Source organism: Lepidochelys olivacea (genome assembly GCF_965140295.1).
Source record: "Lepidochelys olivacea isolate rLepOli2 genome assembly, chromosome: 8".
Lineage (NCBI taxonomy): Eukaryota > Metazoa > Chordata > Testudines > Cheloniidae > Lepidochelys > Lepidochelys olivacea.
In genome coordinates, this window is record NC_140418.1 from 85,257,163 (window position 1) to 85,271,684 (window position 14,522).

General features: G+C 43.8%; 1 protein-coding gene across 1 annotated transcript in view; it reads left to right on the forward strand.

Annotated features, from left to right (window-relative positions):
- The window catches only part of ERICH3 (glutamate rich 3), a 64,570-nt gene that overhangs the window by 42,200 nt on the left and 7,848 nt on the right, over window positions 1-14,522 (forward strand). Inside the window, exons 12-13 of the mRNA XM_084637182.1 lie at window positions 5,119-5,601; window positions 11,545-11,682. Of these exons, the coding sequence (XP_084493308.1) occupies window positions 5,119-5,601; window positions 11,545-11,682 (621 nt within the window). The remainder of the gene's footprint in view (window positions 1-5,118; window positions 5,602-11,544; window positions 11,683-14,522) is intronic.

Genomic DNA, 14,522 nt, shown 5'->3' on the forward strand with positions numbered 1-14,522 from the left:
GGAAGAAAATACACTTTTTTGTAGTTAGATATAAGACATATTGGGTCAAATTCTGCTCTCAATTACATCCATACAATTCTATTCAAGTTCTCAGTGAGGTTTTTATTTTATATTTGCCATCTTGGCAATCATGGACTCGTATAAAGCAGAGAAGAAAAGGATCTATTTTATATCCTATTCCCCTCTAATAGTAATCCAGGATTTGTTTCCTACAGCACTGTAGCAATGCTCTCATTTGCAGGGATTGAATGCAGTACCTTTTGATCTAAAAGCACAAGCATCTACTTCTTTAGTTAAGGGGCCAAGTCAGTTAATTTGGGAACAGTAGTAGACGCATAAGCTCCTGTATGTAGTCCCGCCACTATAGGAGGCCAGAGATCCACAATGGGTTAATGCAGGGTACAGTTAGAAGTGTGCAGGGAATGGTTTCCCTATCCTGTGAAAATGGTTGAGATTGCAAACACTTGCCTGTTCAGACTGGGACAAAAGTCAGCGAGAATGAAAGGGAGAGGAAGAGACCGAAATAGCCAGTAGCGTGTGGGTGGAATCAGGCAGGGGAGGCACTTGAACCTGTTGTCTCCCACAGGCCTGGATTAACCAACATGCACTAAGTGTGCTCGCATTGGGCCTCCAGTCACAGGGGAGCACCTTCCCTAACCAGGTATGGCCCGGCCGCCCTTCTGTTATGATGGAGGGACAGCTGGGCCAAATTGAGTGGTGGTGTGGGGGGGGGACACACACTGAGGTTTTGCGCTACCTGCATGCTGTAGTGAGAGTCAGTGGGCTGGAGCAGGCAGCCAGGACAGCCACGGGGGGCCTGAGCTGCTGTAGGGTGTGTGCAGGGCAGGCTCGCTCTTCTACCCCCATCCCACCGAAGACCGGACCTGAACTCCCCCCTCCCCCCCGGCACCCGTCTCCTTGGGGCAGGACCCAACCCCCATGTGGCACCCACCCCATGGAGGCAGCACCCAAATGCCCTCTGCTTCCAGGCTTCCCACCCCCCAGGGGCAGGATACCTAGGATCACTTCCTGCCCCATGCTGTGGTCATTTCATGCCACCAGAGTGCTGGAAAGGGGATTGGAAAGCTTCTCAAAATGGGCAGCTAAAGGTTTCCTTGCTCAGAGGGGCTCCTTGGCTGTTGTAGAGATTTCACCATCTCCCAGCCCCATCCAGCGTAGGCGGCATGGACAAAGCACTGTATCATTCCAGCAATCCCTCTCTGGCTTTCAGCTGCCTTTGTTCTTGTGTTCCCTCCTCATGTTCTGCTGAACTCTCGAGACCTGAGAATCAGGGCCCATGGCTAGAACAAGTGCTATTCTCTGCTCTGACATTAGAAGATTTTCAGTGTAGGGGAATATGTCTCTCTGTATGGGCTAAATTCTGTCATACTGGTGACGTGGGTGGAAGCCAAGTTTTCTTGCAGGGAGCTTCTCCCTCATTCTCTTTGTTCATTAATACATGATCTGTGCAGAATGCTGCCACTGGTACTCCTGGAGCACTGAAGGTGGGGGGCTGGTATGATGTCAAGCACCTGACAGCTCCAGTGGGGCATAGGTTTTAAAGCAGTGGTGTGTGGTGAGCAGCCCGCGGTCTGCATGCGGCCTATCAGGGTAAGCTGACTGCGAGCCATGAGACATTTTGCGGACATTGACAGTCGGTAGGCACGGCCCCCTGCAGCTCCCAGTGGCTGCGGTTTGCTGTTCCCGGCCAATGGGAGCTGGGGGAAGCTGTGGCCGCAAAATGTCTTGTGGCTCGCAATCAGCTTACCCTGAGCGGCCGCATGTTGCCCACCACTGCTTTGGGGCCTCCCCTTGCAGACTGCAGGAGTAGGTGACGGGGCGGGGAGGGCACACAGAGAGCGCCTTCAAAACTGCACTAAGTGCTGAGTTCACTCTGCTAATGCCCCACCTTGAAAATTCTGCATGTTTGCAGGTATGGTGCCATGTACATTATTAATAACCACTGTCATAATTAATGAAACTTGGTACTTCTAGCCAGTCTCCAGGAGTGGAGAGGGGTGTGTGTGGGAGAGGTAATGATGGAGAAAACTAAGTTATTGCACAGTAACATGAATTCTTCAGCTACATTATCTTTCAGCCACATATTCACTCCCGCCCTCCATCCTCCTCTCGTGTTTAAAAGTCCTGTTAACACTTGAACAGGCAGGGCATTGCAACTGAGGGGGAGCTATCAAGCCTCCGCATTTCTACTTTCACTCTCTGGCTTGGCATATGTAGTAGAGGCTATCATGGTTAAAATGTTGACACTATTGTTCAAACGACTCCTGGAATCACACAGCACAGCATACTGTTCACTATACCCCAGAAATGTGGATATTTTCTGGGGCACACTATTGGAGAACTCCTAGTTCTGGTAAGTGGTTTACTTCCTCTTTGCTTTCAGATAAATGTGGAACATAACAGGGATGTGGGTTTTGTTTTGGAAACAATTGCCAGTGTTCTTAAACCAGTAGCCTATAGTAGTCTGCTGAATTCATATTTAGGCACATAAATAAGTGACCTTCTTTTCACAGGTGCTGAACACCTATAGATCCCATTAATTTCAATGGGTGCTCAGAACCTTTGAAATCAGGTTCCTGATTTAGGTCTCCAAATATGGAGTTAGGTGCCTAACTTTAGGCACCCAACTTTGAAATGGTTATCCTAAAAGATCTTGAAAAGCTACATGTGCAGGGGAAAGAAGTTTGTCAAATGAAGTCTTGTAGGTTTTCTCTTTCATGCTACTGTTGTCACTAAGTGAATTTTTGCTATTTTGTTAATTTGAATGCAGACTTCGTATGATTGAGGTATGTGTACAGTGTGCTTGTTGCATGGAATGGACTTTGGCCTAAACTATTACCGTGACTCACTTGTCATTTTCAGGACAAGTTTCTTTTTTGGTAAAATCCTAATGGCAAAACTCTCGTTACCATAACAAAACCACAGAGATCTGCAAATTACCCACCTGGCTAGTTTACATATCCAAATTCTTTTATTACTTATTTTATTTTATCATCATCTTCCTTTCCCCTACATCCTAACTACTGTGTGCAAAATTCATTTATGTCTTGAATTTATCTATGCCATGGTCCTGCAAACCCTTAGTCTCATTTTGTACTCAATGGGATGTCTCACTTACTTAAAGTTATGCACATTTGTGACTGTTAGCAGGATCAAGACCTTAGACTGCAAGCTATTTCGGGGCAGGGATTGTATATTTGTAATCTGCCCAACTCCTGTTGGGACCCCAAGTAATGTATGATGATGATAATGGAACAAAGAATAATACAGGGGGATCAAATCTTATCTCATTTCATCTTACCTCTGCATTTATATTGCACTCTTCACCACAGAGTCTGAGTTCAACAGGATTGCATAGGTATATCTGAAGGCAGAATTTCACCCTGTGTGAGAGATTTAAAAACATATCCAGATAACTGAGGAGCCTAAGTCCTTATTTTCTCAGCTAAGATTATGGGTTAGGCATAAATAAAGAGCAAGTAAGAAAGACTTTGGCACTCAAATCCTTCTGGCCCATAAGCCAATGAATATGTTGTAAAGAATTATTGGCCAGTTCTCCTGAAAAGAAACGTACACTGCTTATCTGAGTGTATGAGATTTTTTTTCTCAAGTGTCCTGTTTATGTTCTTGCTAGTGTCTTTAATAATTATAATTTCTTAGGGAGCTGGGTGGCCATGGGGATTCAGAACTTTTTACCTCTAGGTTGTAGGTTCAGATCCAGTTGCTACCTGTCTGCATTGGAAGTCACTACTGTGGGATTCGTGTTCAATAGTCTGTGTATGAAAAGTCTTTCAGTCAAGGTACAGGCAGATTCCACATCACAACTGACACTAATTGTCATTTTTGCTGTCAATCTCAGTGGAGATGACAAGGCTTGAATGGGCAGGTGATCTGAGCTAATACAGTGATGGCCTGTCTAGAACAGAGTTGTGGCACCCTGGAATTGCTCTGTGGGGATGTTTGCACTGTCTTGCATCTTCTGTATGTTCTCTATGATAAATAGAAGACTTTAGCCTCCCAGGCTGATAATCTGTCACCTTTAACAAGCATTATATTAATTTAGGGCCACATTCCCCGTACAAACAGGCCCTCACTATTCCTACTGAAGTTAATGGGCATTGTATATGCATATCTGAAAGAAATTTTTAGCTCCTGTAAAAATATTGTATTTAAGTTAAAAAAAAAAACAAAACTGCAGAATATTCATAACAGTGCATTTGGAAAGAATAATTAAAGATGTGAGCACAGTTGCCAACTTTCACGTGTTAAATAAGCACCCCGACTTTCACAATAAAATCAAGCTAATCCCATTTAAAAACAGGGCCAAAACAAGCCAATCCCTAAGAACCCCAACACTTTATGTGACTAGATCCCCCCCAGCGTGCAGTCTGGAACTGTGGTGGGTCTGCTGGGCACCCCAACTCTCTTCCCCTCCCCACCACTTGCCCCTGCTAGCTGGGAGCCAATCAGAAAAAAGAAGCAACAAGCCACAAGCCAAATAAGCTACAAGCCAAAATCTAGCCAAAAAGCAACACACAAGCCAATTAAGCCAAAAACAAGCCCAATTTCTGCATTTTTTTCACGGGTTTGGTGTGTCTGGATGTGAGGGGTGCTAAAAAACCAGAACTACATTGTAAACAGCAAGGATTAATACTGTATGGTGTTGATTTCTGTGTGGTTCACAAGAGACTTCTAATAGATCCATTGAGATGTTATGAATGCGCCGAAGAACTCTGTCTGTTGAAACTTCTTGTCGAATACAGCAGGAGGAGTTTGTTGTAACCCCTTTCCAACTGCTTTCAGAGGTGGTCGTGGAAGCAGATCTCATGTATCATTGGTAGAGATTTCCTATGGTATGGTTACATTATTCGAAATAAAATGTTAAGTAGCTTTGGTTAACTGCTTGTTGTTAGTTTCGGGTAATGGGCCTATCTATATAATTATGAGGCATTTTGTGCCAGATCTTCAGCTGGTCTAAAGCAAAACAATGGCACTTTACCCCAGATGAGGACCTGGCTTTTCGGGCACAGCTGAATGAACTGAGGACAGATGCTTTATAGAAAAATATTAAAATGAAATTATGTTTACTGTTTGTAGATAGGAAGTCTGCATCCTCTTTCTCATCCAGCAGTACTCTGTATAGCAGTGAAGACGACTCTGAAGCTGAAAAGACGAAGGACTGTGTTAAGGGCAATGAAAAGGAAGACATTGACAGGACAGCGACATGTGCGAAGTATGGAAATGATACTTGGGAAAGCAAACCTCAGGAAAATCAGGAAATTGATGCAGTGGAGGAAGAAATGGATGAAGCAGAAGAGACAAAAGCAGAGGCTGTGATGAGGGAAGAAGTTGAGGTTCTTCATGGAAGTATCATGGAAATACATCATCAAGGCATAGATGAACTCAATGGGGAATTCAGGCATGTAGGGTCAATACAAAATAATGCAAGGGAAGAGGGGGAGGAGGATGGAAGCAACACAAGGGAAGATGGGGAGGAGGTTGTTCTAGTGCATTTGGAAGGCAGCACTGTGGAAGCTGAGGCTACAAACAAGGATCCTCCTGAGGTTGATGAAGGAGGTGGTAAGTATAGTCTCTTGGAGGAGATGTGATATGTCCAGTGCATGTAAGTGTTGTGTCATTTGCTCTTACCATTAGTGATCGAGATGGCATTTTGATACAGCATGAGAAATTCAGTTATTAGACTATTCTTAGTGTACAATGTAAAACTATTAGAATGTCATTTTGCTGTATGTGACAAATAACCACCAGTGGTGTGTTGTAAGTTCATAGTTTGATTTTATGGGTTTTCCAATGTAAGGTTTGGCTATTCTTTTTTCATCTCTCTTACTCGTTGGCGTAGTATGTGATAATAGATTTATATACATATTTTCATGGACTGCAATACTCTTAAGTTTGACATCCCATGTAATTTTATAAAGCTTAGTGCCCGTTTAGATCTCAAGCATAGGAAGTCCTAGAGAATTCTTATGCCAGCTCATATGAACTGGTTTGTAATTCTTATAATTCCAGTTTCCATAAGGACTCCGAAAAATGTCTTGTATATCATGGTGCCATGCATAGGCAACCAGACTGGGAGCCAACAGACATGGTTTCTGTCTCAAGCTCTGTCACTGACACACTGTCTCACCGTGAGCAAATCACTTAACCTCCCCGTGCCTCAGTTTGGCTGTTTGTAAAATGGGGATATTAGTGCTCCAATCTCAGAGCTATTGAGGGATGTTTTGGGGGCTGGGCAAGGAGTATAGCTATACCCACATGAGTAAGGCAGTGCAGGATTGCATACTTGGGTGGGAAGAATATAAGTACTCGGTGTGGAATTTCGTCTGGATAGCGGGGAGAGTATCCTGATAATAATACTGGGAATGTCAATGTAAAGTAATGAAGTGGCCTTCTGTAGTGATGGAGATGTGAAGAAAGGGAGTCATAAGCCGCACTAGACAATATTTCTGACTGTATTTCTATGGATGTCGATTTTGCAGTGGATTATATAATGCTCTCATGTAGTTTTATTAAATGTTTGTGGTTTGTTTCTATTGCTTTCTGCTTGAGTGCATCATGTATCAAATAGCACTGTGTGTGCAAAGCAAACACTGTTGAATGCTATGCTATATTATTTGCAAGTCTCTTGGTGTTGGATTGCTTTGGATTGCACTGTGTGCTTTGGTTTTGCTATGTTATGCATTCAAAATTGAAGAAGAGGGAATAATTTGCTATTCAGGAATTCTATTGAATTATTTATAGATGTGTGTTTCTTGAAACTTTCCTTTTACTTGCATGAGGCATCTCAGCTTAAGCAACTTCACCATTAGACTGTTAGACAAGTATTAAGTGTGGTTGAAGATGGAAATAATTAGCAATCATACAGGTAGGATAAAGTGCTGTAATAAAAAAAAAAGGGGAAGAAAGGGATAATCATATGTACTGAGCTAATGACCTACCATGGGTTTGGCACAAAATAAGACCATTGGTCTTATTTGATCAAATTCCTGGGTGTTGAAATTAAACCATTTTGTACTGTATTTATAGATTTGAATGAACATTGCATTTGGGATGACTTCTCTCTTTAAGAGGCCCTATTTCAGTTGTCAGGATGAGTAAATGACAGATGGGATAAGCGCAGTGATGAGCTGCCAAAATCTTAACAACGGGTTCCCTCCTCTCCCCACGAGGGGGTCGTTGCCCACCCCCGACCCCCGGGACTCCTGCCCCATCCAACCCCCCCCCGCATTCCTTGACGCCCCCACCAGGACACCTGCCCCATCCACCCCTCTTCCCTGTTCCCTGACTGCCCCCAGAACCAGGCAGGAGGGTCTTCGTGGGCCACCGTAGTGGGTGCCCACCCCACCCCAAGAGCCAGAGGCACCTGCCGGGGGGTGAGGTGGGGAGTCCTGGCGGTGCTTACCTGGGGCAGCTCCCAGGAAACATCCGGTAGCTCCCTCTGGCTCCTAGGGGCGGGGTAGCGTAGCTGGGGGGGAGCAAGGGGAGTGGACGCTCCCCCACTGATCACATCAAAAGTGGTGCCTTAAGCGCTGACAACCTGGGTGCTCCGGGGCTGGAGCACCCAAAGGGAAAATTTGGTGGGTGCAGAACCCCCACCGGCAGCTCCCTGCCCTGCGCCCGGCCCCAGGTCACCTCCGCCTCCTCCCCTGAACGCGCCGGCCCGCTTTGCTTCTCCGTGCCGCCCCCTCGGCTTCCCGCAAATCAGCTGTTCGGTGGGAAGCCAGGGAGGACTGAGAAGCAGGCCGCGGCTTCCCGCTCAGGGCGAGGGTGGTGGAGGTGAGCTGGGGTGGGGAGCAGTTCCCCTGCTCACCCCCCACCCCGGGTTACCTGCTGCAGCGTGGGCGCCTCCCCCCCCCCCGGCCCCAGCTCACCTCTACCTCCCTGGGCCTGAGCGGGAAGCTGCCGCTTGCTTCTCAGCCTGCCCCGGCTTCCTGCGAGAACAGCTGATTCGCAGGAAGCTGGGGGGGTAGGGAGGGGGCGGGGAAGCAGAGTGGGGCGGCGCGTTCAGGGTAGGAGGCGGAGCGGAGGTGAGGTGAGGTGGGGCCAGGGGTGGGGCAGGGAGCTGCCAGTGGGTGCTCTGCACCCACCAAATTTTCCCTGTGGGTGCTCCAGGGCTGGAGCACCCATGGAGTCAGTGCCTAAGGCACCACTTTTGGCCAGTTGTTAAATTTAGAAGCCCTTTTAGAACCGGTTGTCCCTCGCGGAACAACAGATTCTAAAAGGGCTTTTAAATTTAACAACCGGTTCTAGTGAACCGGTGCGAACCGGCTCCAGCTCACCACTGGATAAGCATAGTGCAGATAAAAGAACATGTACTTCTCCATCAAATCTCACAGCATCTTTACTGCCTGGAGAATGTCTAAAACTCAGGGGCAGACAAGGGAAAATGAGGACAAAACAAGGGCTAAGTGGACAAAAATAATCATTTAATCATAGAAGTTAGAGATATGAAAGACCTAGTAGATCCCATCCAATCCAGCTCCCTGCTGGTACAGGGTTATCATGGTGAATTTGGGAGAAAATAAAGAATTCGTCAAGGAATGATGCAAGTAATGAGAGAATACAGGCCAGGACCTCTTTGAAAGGAAACAAACATTGTGAGAAAAGGATTTGACGGGTAGCACATGCCACCTTGGGAATCAAACTTTCTTTAGGCCCTGATCCCACAATCACCCCCTACTCACTAATCTAGGAAATGCTGGGTCAGTCCTGAAAATTGCAGAGTGGCATCCATTTCCAGAGAGAGCCAATGAGAGGTGGGCAGTTCAGCATCTTGCAGGAGTTGCAAAATCAGGCTCTTAGCTCTATTCTGCACCTGGGCTCGTTTATTTCCTTGTTAAGCTTTCTGTCGCCACTGCCCTTCCTCCTATATCGGGTGTTTATGCCCTGCCCTGTTGGCTGGTAGCAGATCCAGTTATTGGCTGTGCTCCTGGTGACCAGTCTGGTTTTAGATGTTGCAGAAATATTAACCAGATATTAATTTACATGTAAAGGAGACCATAAGATGAAAAGCTTGTCTGGGCTTATTCAGTTGCCAGCTGAGGCTGGGGGAGGTGCCATAAACATGGGAGTTAGGATTTTAGAAGGTATGTAAATACCTGCTGTGTAGTCTCTGATCTTATTGTGGACTTTGTGACAAGAAGGAGACATCACTCATCCCAAGAGACAGAATTACTGTGTGCTGTATTTGTCATCCTGCTCGGGGCTCTGTGTTTTGACTGACTGTCAATACTCCCTCTTGTCATATATGTAAACTGGGAAGAATGAGAACTGCCAGCTAATGAAATGGCAGGACTATAAGCAGGTCAAAGTAATAAGGTATGGTTCATATTTAACAAAGCTTTCGGGACTTCAGTGAACCTGAAGAAAATGCTATCTATGCTTCTTTAGTCTGATGCAGCAAAGGAGTCTCCTGGGGGCGAAGGGCATCTGTATAGTGTCCAAATAAGTCCAGGGGAGTGCAGTGGCTTCATGCTGGGGCTAGTACATTATTTAACCAGAACAAGAGTGGGTGGAGGTAAGGCCTGAGGAGAGAGAACAGAGAAGATGGGGAGAAGCATAGCAGGAAGGCTGAGGTGTGAGGAAGAGATGAGAAAAAAACAAGGACGAGGAAGAAAAAATAATCATCTAATCACCTAGGAAGGACCTAGTGAGTGCCATCCAGTCCACCTCCATCCCTTCATGGGATTGTTCCCTGCAGTATGGTTTGTTCAGGCTCCATTTAAAAGCCTTAAGTGAAGGTGTCTCTCACTTCCCCTGGGAGGCTATTGTGCAGCCGCACACCAATCCTGCTTAGGAAGCTTTCCCTGCCATTCAGACTAAATTTGTTGTTCCTTGATTTTGTCCTATTGCTCCTTGGGAGCTAAGGAGGCAGGGAACTGGAGGAGAAGGAGAGAAGGAAACAGTGTGGGGGGAGGAAAGGAAGGATGACACTGAGAAGATTGTGGTGGGGAAGAGAAGCAGGAGATATTGTAGGTAAAAACAAAAGGAAAAGAATAATATAAAAGAAGAAAAGGAAGTGGAGAAGTTGTGGGGAGAAAGGGCAGCAGTAGAGAAAAAAGCAAGCCTATGGGAAATGGTGAGAGAGGAAGAGGAAAGGAAAGAAAGTAGAATGGCAAGATGTGGAGAGAGAATAGGGGGAAATGAAGAATATAAGAATGGGGGGAAAAAAGAGAAGGGAGGGGAGAGGAGTTTGACTAGCGACCATCTGGTCCCTAATCTACCCTGAAAACCAGTTGGACATAAATGTGTCACCTTTAGTCCTTCCAAAAGAGTCCCTCATTGCCATGAGTAATTCTGAAATACCAGGCAGCTTAAACCCCATTATATGCACAACTAGAAGGTTAAACAATGTTGATGTTTATTCTCCAGTCTCAAAAGCATTAATAGCTGTTATTTTCCATGCATAGCTCGGAGGAACCTCTCCCCTCTATACACTCCCTCCTTCCAATGAGTTTTATTTTTCTCACAGAGTGATTTTCTTTGTGTTTGCCATAACGCAGTAGCATTATCTGAAAACAGGAAAGTTCGCTGCTTTGGTTTGGAAATGGGGCTAGATTGGCAGAAATGCAGTGTTGATAATACATCTCCCTTAATAAAAATAAATGCAATATAACCATATTAGATAACTTTTGAAATTGAAGCCATAGTTGTAGCATTACCTGCATGGTATTTGGAGGGAAAAGCCCAGTTTGTGGGAGGGAACAGTTCGGAGGAGGCACCAGGAAGTTAATTGTATGCATGGCTAGAACCAATGCTAGCTGCCATTACAGCATCTCTGTAAACAGTTCTTTTAACAAAGAACCAGTGTAATTTTACAAGTATATGATCCTCTAATTTTATTCCTTAGCACGTGGTAATGCAACACTAATGGAAGGGATAGCACAACCTTAACTATAATGCTACAAATGTAACATGTATATCTTGACTATGAAACAAAATCTTAAACATCATAGATGTTGCTTTTAGGAGAAGCAAATATTTTTCTGCCTATATATAGGGATTTACATTCATATATGATCATGCATCAAGATAAGACTATGTCTTCAGCCAGTTCTACTACTGTGAGGAATTTAAAGAATCATCAGAACTGTATATGGAAACTTTAGTATGTAAAAATATGGTGTAAGTTTTTTTATTTTTGTTTTAAGTAGGCACAGGACAATAAAAGGTTTCTGGTCATCAAACAATTTTGTTGCTTGTGCATGCAAAGCATTTTAACAAAGGTAGTTTTGTGTCTTTGCGATGTTTTTATGGCTGATTTCTGCATGTATGTTTGTAGATCCACCTGCATGCATTTTTATAATGGGTTGCCATTTGATTTGAATATACTTCAAAGCATTATCACTGGTGAAGGCTTACTAGATTTTAATTAACCCTGCACTGATAATATGGCTCTCATTAAGCCAATTTCAGACAACTGAATGATTCCCTTTTCCCTTAGGCTTTCGATAATTTCTCTTCCTTGCTCCTTGTTTAATAATTCTGTGATATTTTTTGAAGATTGCAAATCAGTCCAAGAGAAAATAGCAGAGGCAATTGAAATAGATCATCGTTTGAGTTCTGAACCTGAGCCCAGTGATTCCAGTACAGATGAAGAAGAGGAGAACTTCACAAGTACAGCTCATGATTTAAAAGAAGGTGAGGTCAACTAATATGATCAGCGGACTGGATTAAATTTCACTCTGCACTGAAAAGCCATTTATAGAACAGTTACTTCCCTCTTTCACCTTCCTTTTCATACTGGCATCTCTGCCTCTGCTTTCCTTTTCTTTCCTCCCCTGAATAAAATTGTTGCACTGATTAGTTAGTCTCTAAAACTGTAAAGCTTGCAAAACGGATACCATTTAGGAGCTGACAGTAATTCTGGATAAAGAGTTGAGGCCATGAAAAAGTGATTGCTAGTAGAGACTGCTTCAAAAAATAGGAATCTGTTAAGTTTCACTTTGCTTCCAGCCTAATCCGTATATTAATATGAGGCCTAATGGGGAAATGCAGTCTTAAGACAGGATGCTTCTATTTATATGAATGAAAGAGGTATCACCTTTTACTGGAATGATCATCATTATGCATGAGAGTGCCCATGGTCTGAGTTCCAGCCTAGAGTTCAACAGACTATGTTGTGTCCCCAACTCACCTCCTTCCTAGAGCTTGGCATTATTGACAGTAACACAACAAACACCTCAACTAGAGCTCGGCTGTTCCAAGGGTTTCCATCCAGGATTTTCTCTGGACTCACCAGTTCCTGCCTGGAATCTTAATCCAGGATTTTAACATCAGAACCAAGGATTGCTGAACAGAAGCATTTTTACACTGGGTTTTAGAGTCAGCCAAGTTACGTTAGCAACAAACCCTAATGAATGTAAATGTTCAGGTTCTTCTTCAAACAGAAGTCAGGTTCAGAGACACATAATGGGAAAAAGAATAAGGCCATAAATTATTTGACTTTAACTTCCCTGATTGTACCTGATTATCACAGAATATATCATGGTGGCCTCTCAAATGCCAGGAGTATTCTGTCCCCAAAGAAAGAAAGAGTTCACTGATTGAGTAGTGATGCTGCAGTAGCCTCTGGAAGAGCAGAGTGCTTTACGTCAGATGGATGCCTGGACTGGGAGTTAGGAACCCACCATTTCTGGTGGGTTCAATTTTCCTTTTCATTCATTAGGGCCAAAATTTTCAAAAATAACGGGTAATTTTGGGTGCCAACTTTCGGACAACTTAAAGGGAGCTTAATTTTCTGGAGGCTTAGGTTGGGCACTGAGAGATTGAGATACCCAAAGGCACTAAGGACTATTTGAAATCTTGGCCTATCTTGTTTATCTAACTTTATTACATAAGACATTGCTTTTAGGCATTAGCAAAATGTGGCTGATTTGTGAGTAAAGCACATAGGTGTAGACAACTTATTTTTCACATTTACAGTAACATACACACTTGGCTACACAAATAAATATAGACAATTTTTCCATAAAGTAAATGGTGAAGTTCTTTCTTTACTCCTGTTCTCCTCCTTCGTGAATTACAGAAGCTTTCAGATTCCAAAATTTGTCAGGTTTGATTGTGTTGTTCTGTGAACTTTAAATATAATGGCACAGATGGATGCCATCAGCACTTCAGCTCCCAGAAGTTTTGCTGCAGACTGTTAAATTATACAGGCATAGGGACCAAAAGTCACTATCTTTTTGTGGATTCTACTATGTTTTTTTAAATTAACCTATAAATATAGGGCCAAGTTGTTAAAAACAATTACTAATGAACAATGGGTGTCTGGCAAAATTGCCATGGAGCTTGTTTTCTTACAAACGACAGCCAGAATAGCTCCAATTAAAGAACAAAAACTGTTTGTAACACATCACTCTATTGAAAGAGCATATGTTCATACCTGGATTTTGTCCATTTCCTAACTCAATTTAATATTAGTTGCTGGTTAGTTTTGTTGCCACCGGGAACCAAAGAGGCTTCAAAGAGCTGCATTGCTGCATTCAGACACTCCAGTTGTGCTTTGCAGCTTCAGCCAGGAAATAAAACATTCTCTGGGCCTGACTCTGTTCTCACATCATAGAGAACTCCTTTGAAGTCAGTGATGTAGACCAGCATGAGCTCAGAATCAGACCCTCAGGGTTTCATCCCAGTTGTTCAAAGGAGCCATGTTTCAATATGAGACAGTCGCTGTCAAACAGGTGACTAGACTGGAACAGGGTCAGAACTAGAGACAGTTTCTAGACCTGACTTTGCCTACAGTGCACTTCACAGCTTCTTCTGTGGCTAGTGCTAAAATGATAGCTGAAGCGTATATGTGTGTGCCTATATGTGCCTGTTGCAGGTGGCAGAGCTCTTCCCTCCCCTAGCCTGCTCTGCCCAGCTGTGTAATGCCAACTGGTCTTTTGAATTAGATACATGCAGAACGCAAGAGAGGGACCCCCTCTCATGGAATAACCCAAATGACTGACTTTTTAAAAATGCTATTTTTAATAAATACTTACAGTTTATTTTTTCTGCATTGAAAGTCAAATATTAGCAGCCTCTGTCCCATGGATCAATTACATATTAAGAGCAAAATACCAAATTAGCCCGACGCAGGGGACAAGGAAAGCAGCTCTCCACAAGCTCTTTTAGCAGAGGAGGAAAGGAGGTGGAATATGCTGACTGCAGTGCACAAAACTGAACGCAGCACCAATCTGTTAGAACTGGGTGGTGATGACACTATGCTGTGACCACAATGAATGATGGTAGCTTACAGTATTTTTTCACATAAGGGTTCAGGTTCCATTAGCAGAGGAAAAGAGAAAGGGTTATTGTATTAGCGACTTGCTAAATCTGACCTAGAATATGTTGTCCAGTGCCAGCTACTATTTAGTAAAATAGGAAGGAGATTATTGCCTCAAAGAGGATGCAGCATATGACATAAGGTAGGATGATGGGTTGGGAGGTTTTACCTTATTTCATACTGCAAATGAAACTTAAAGATGATTTATTAA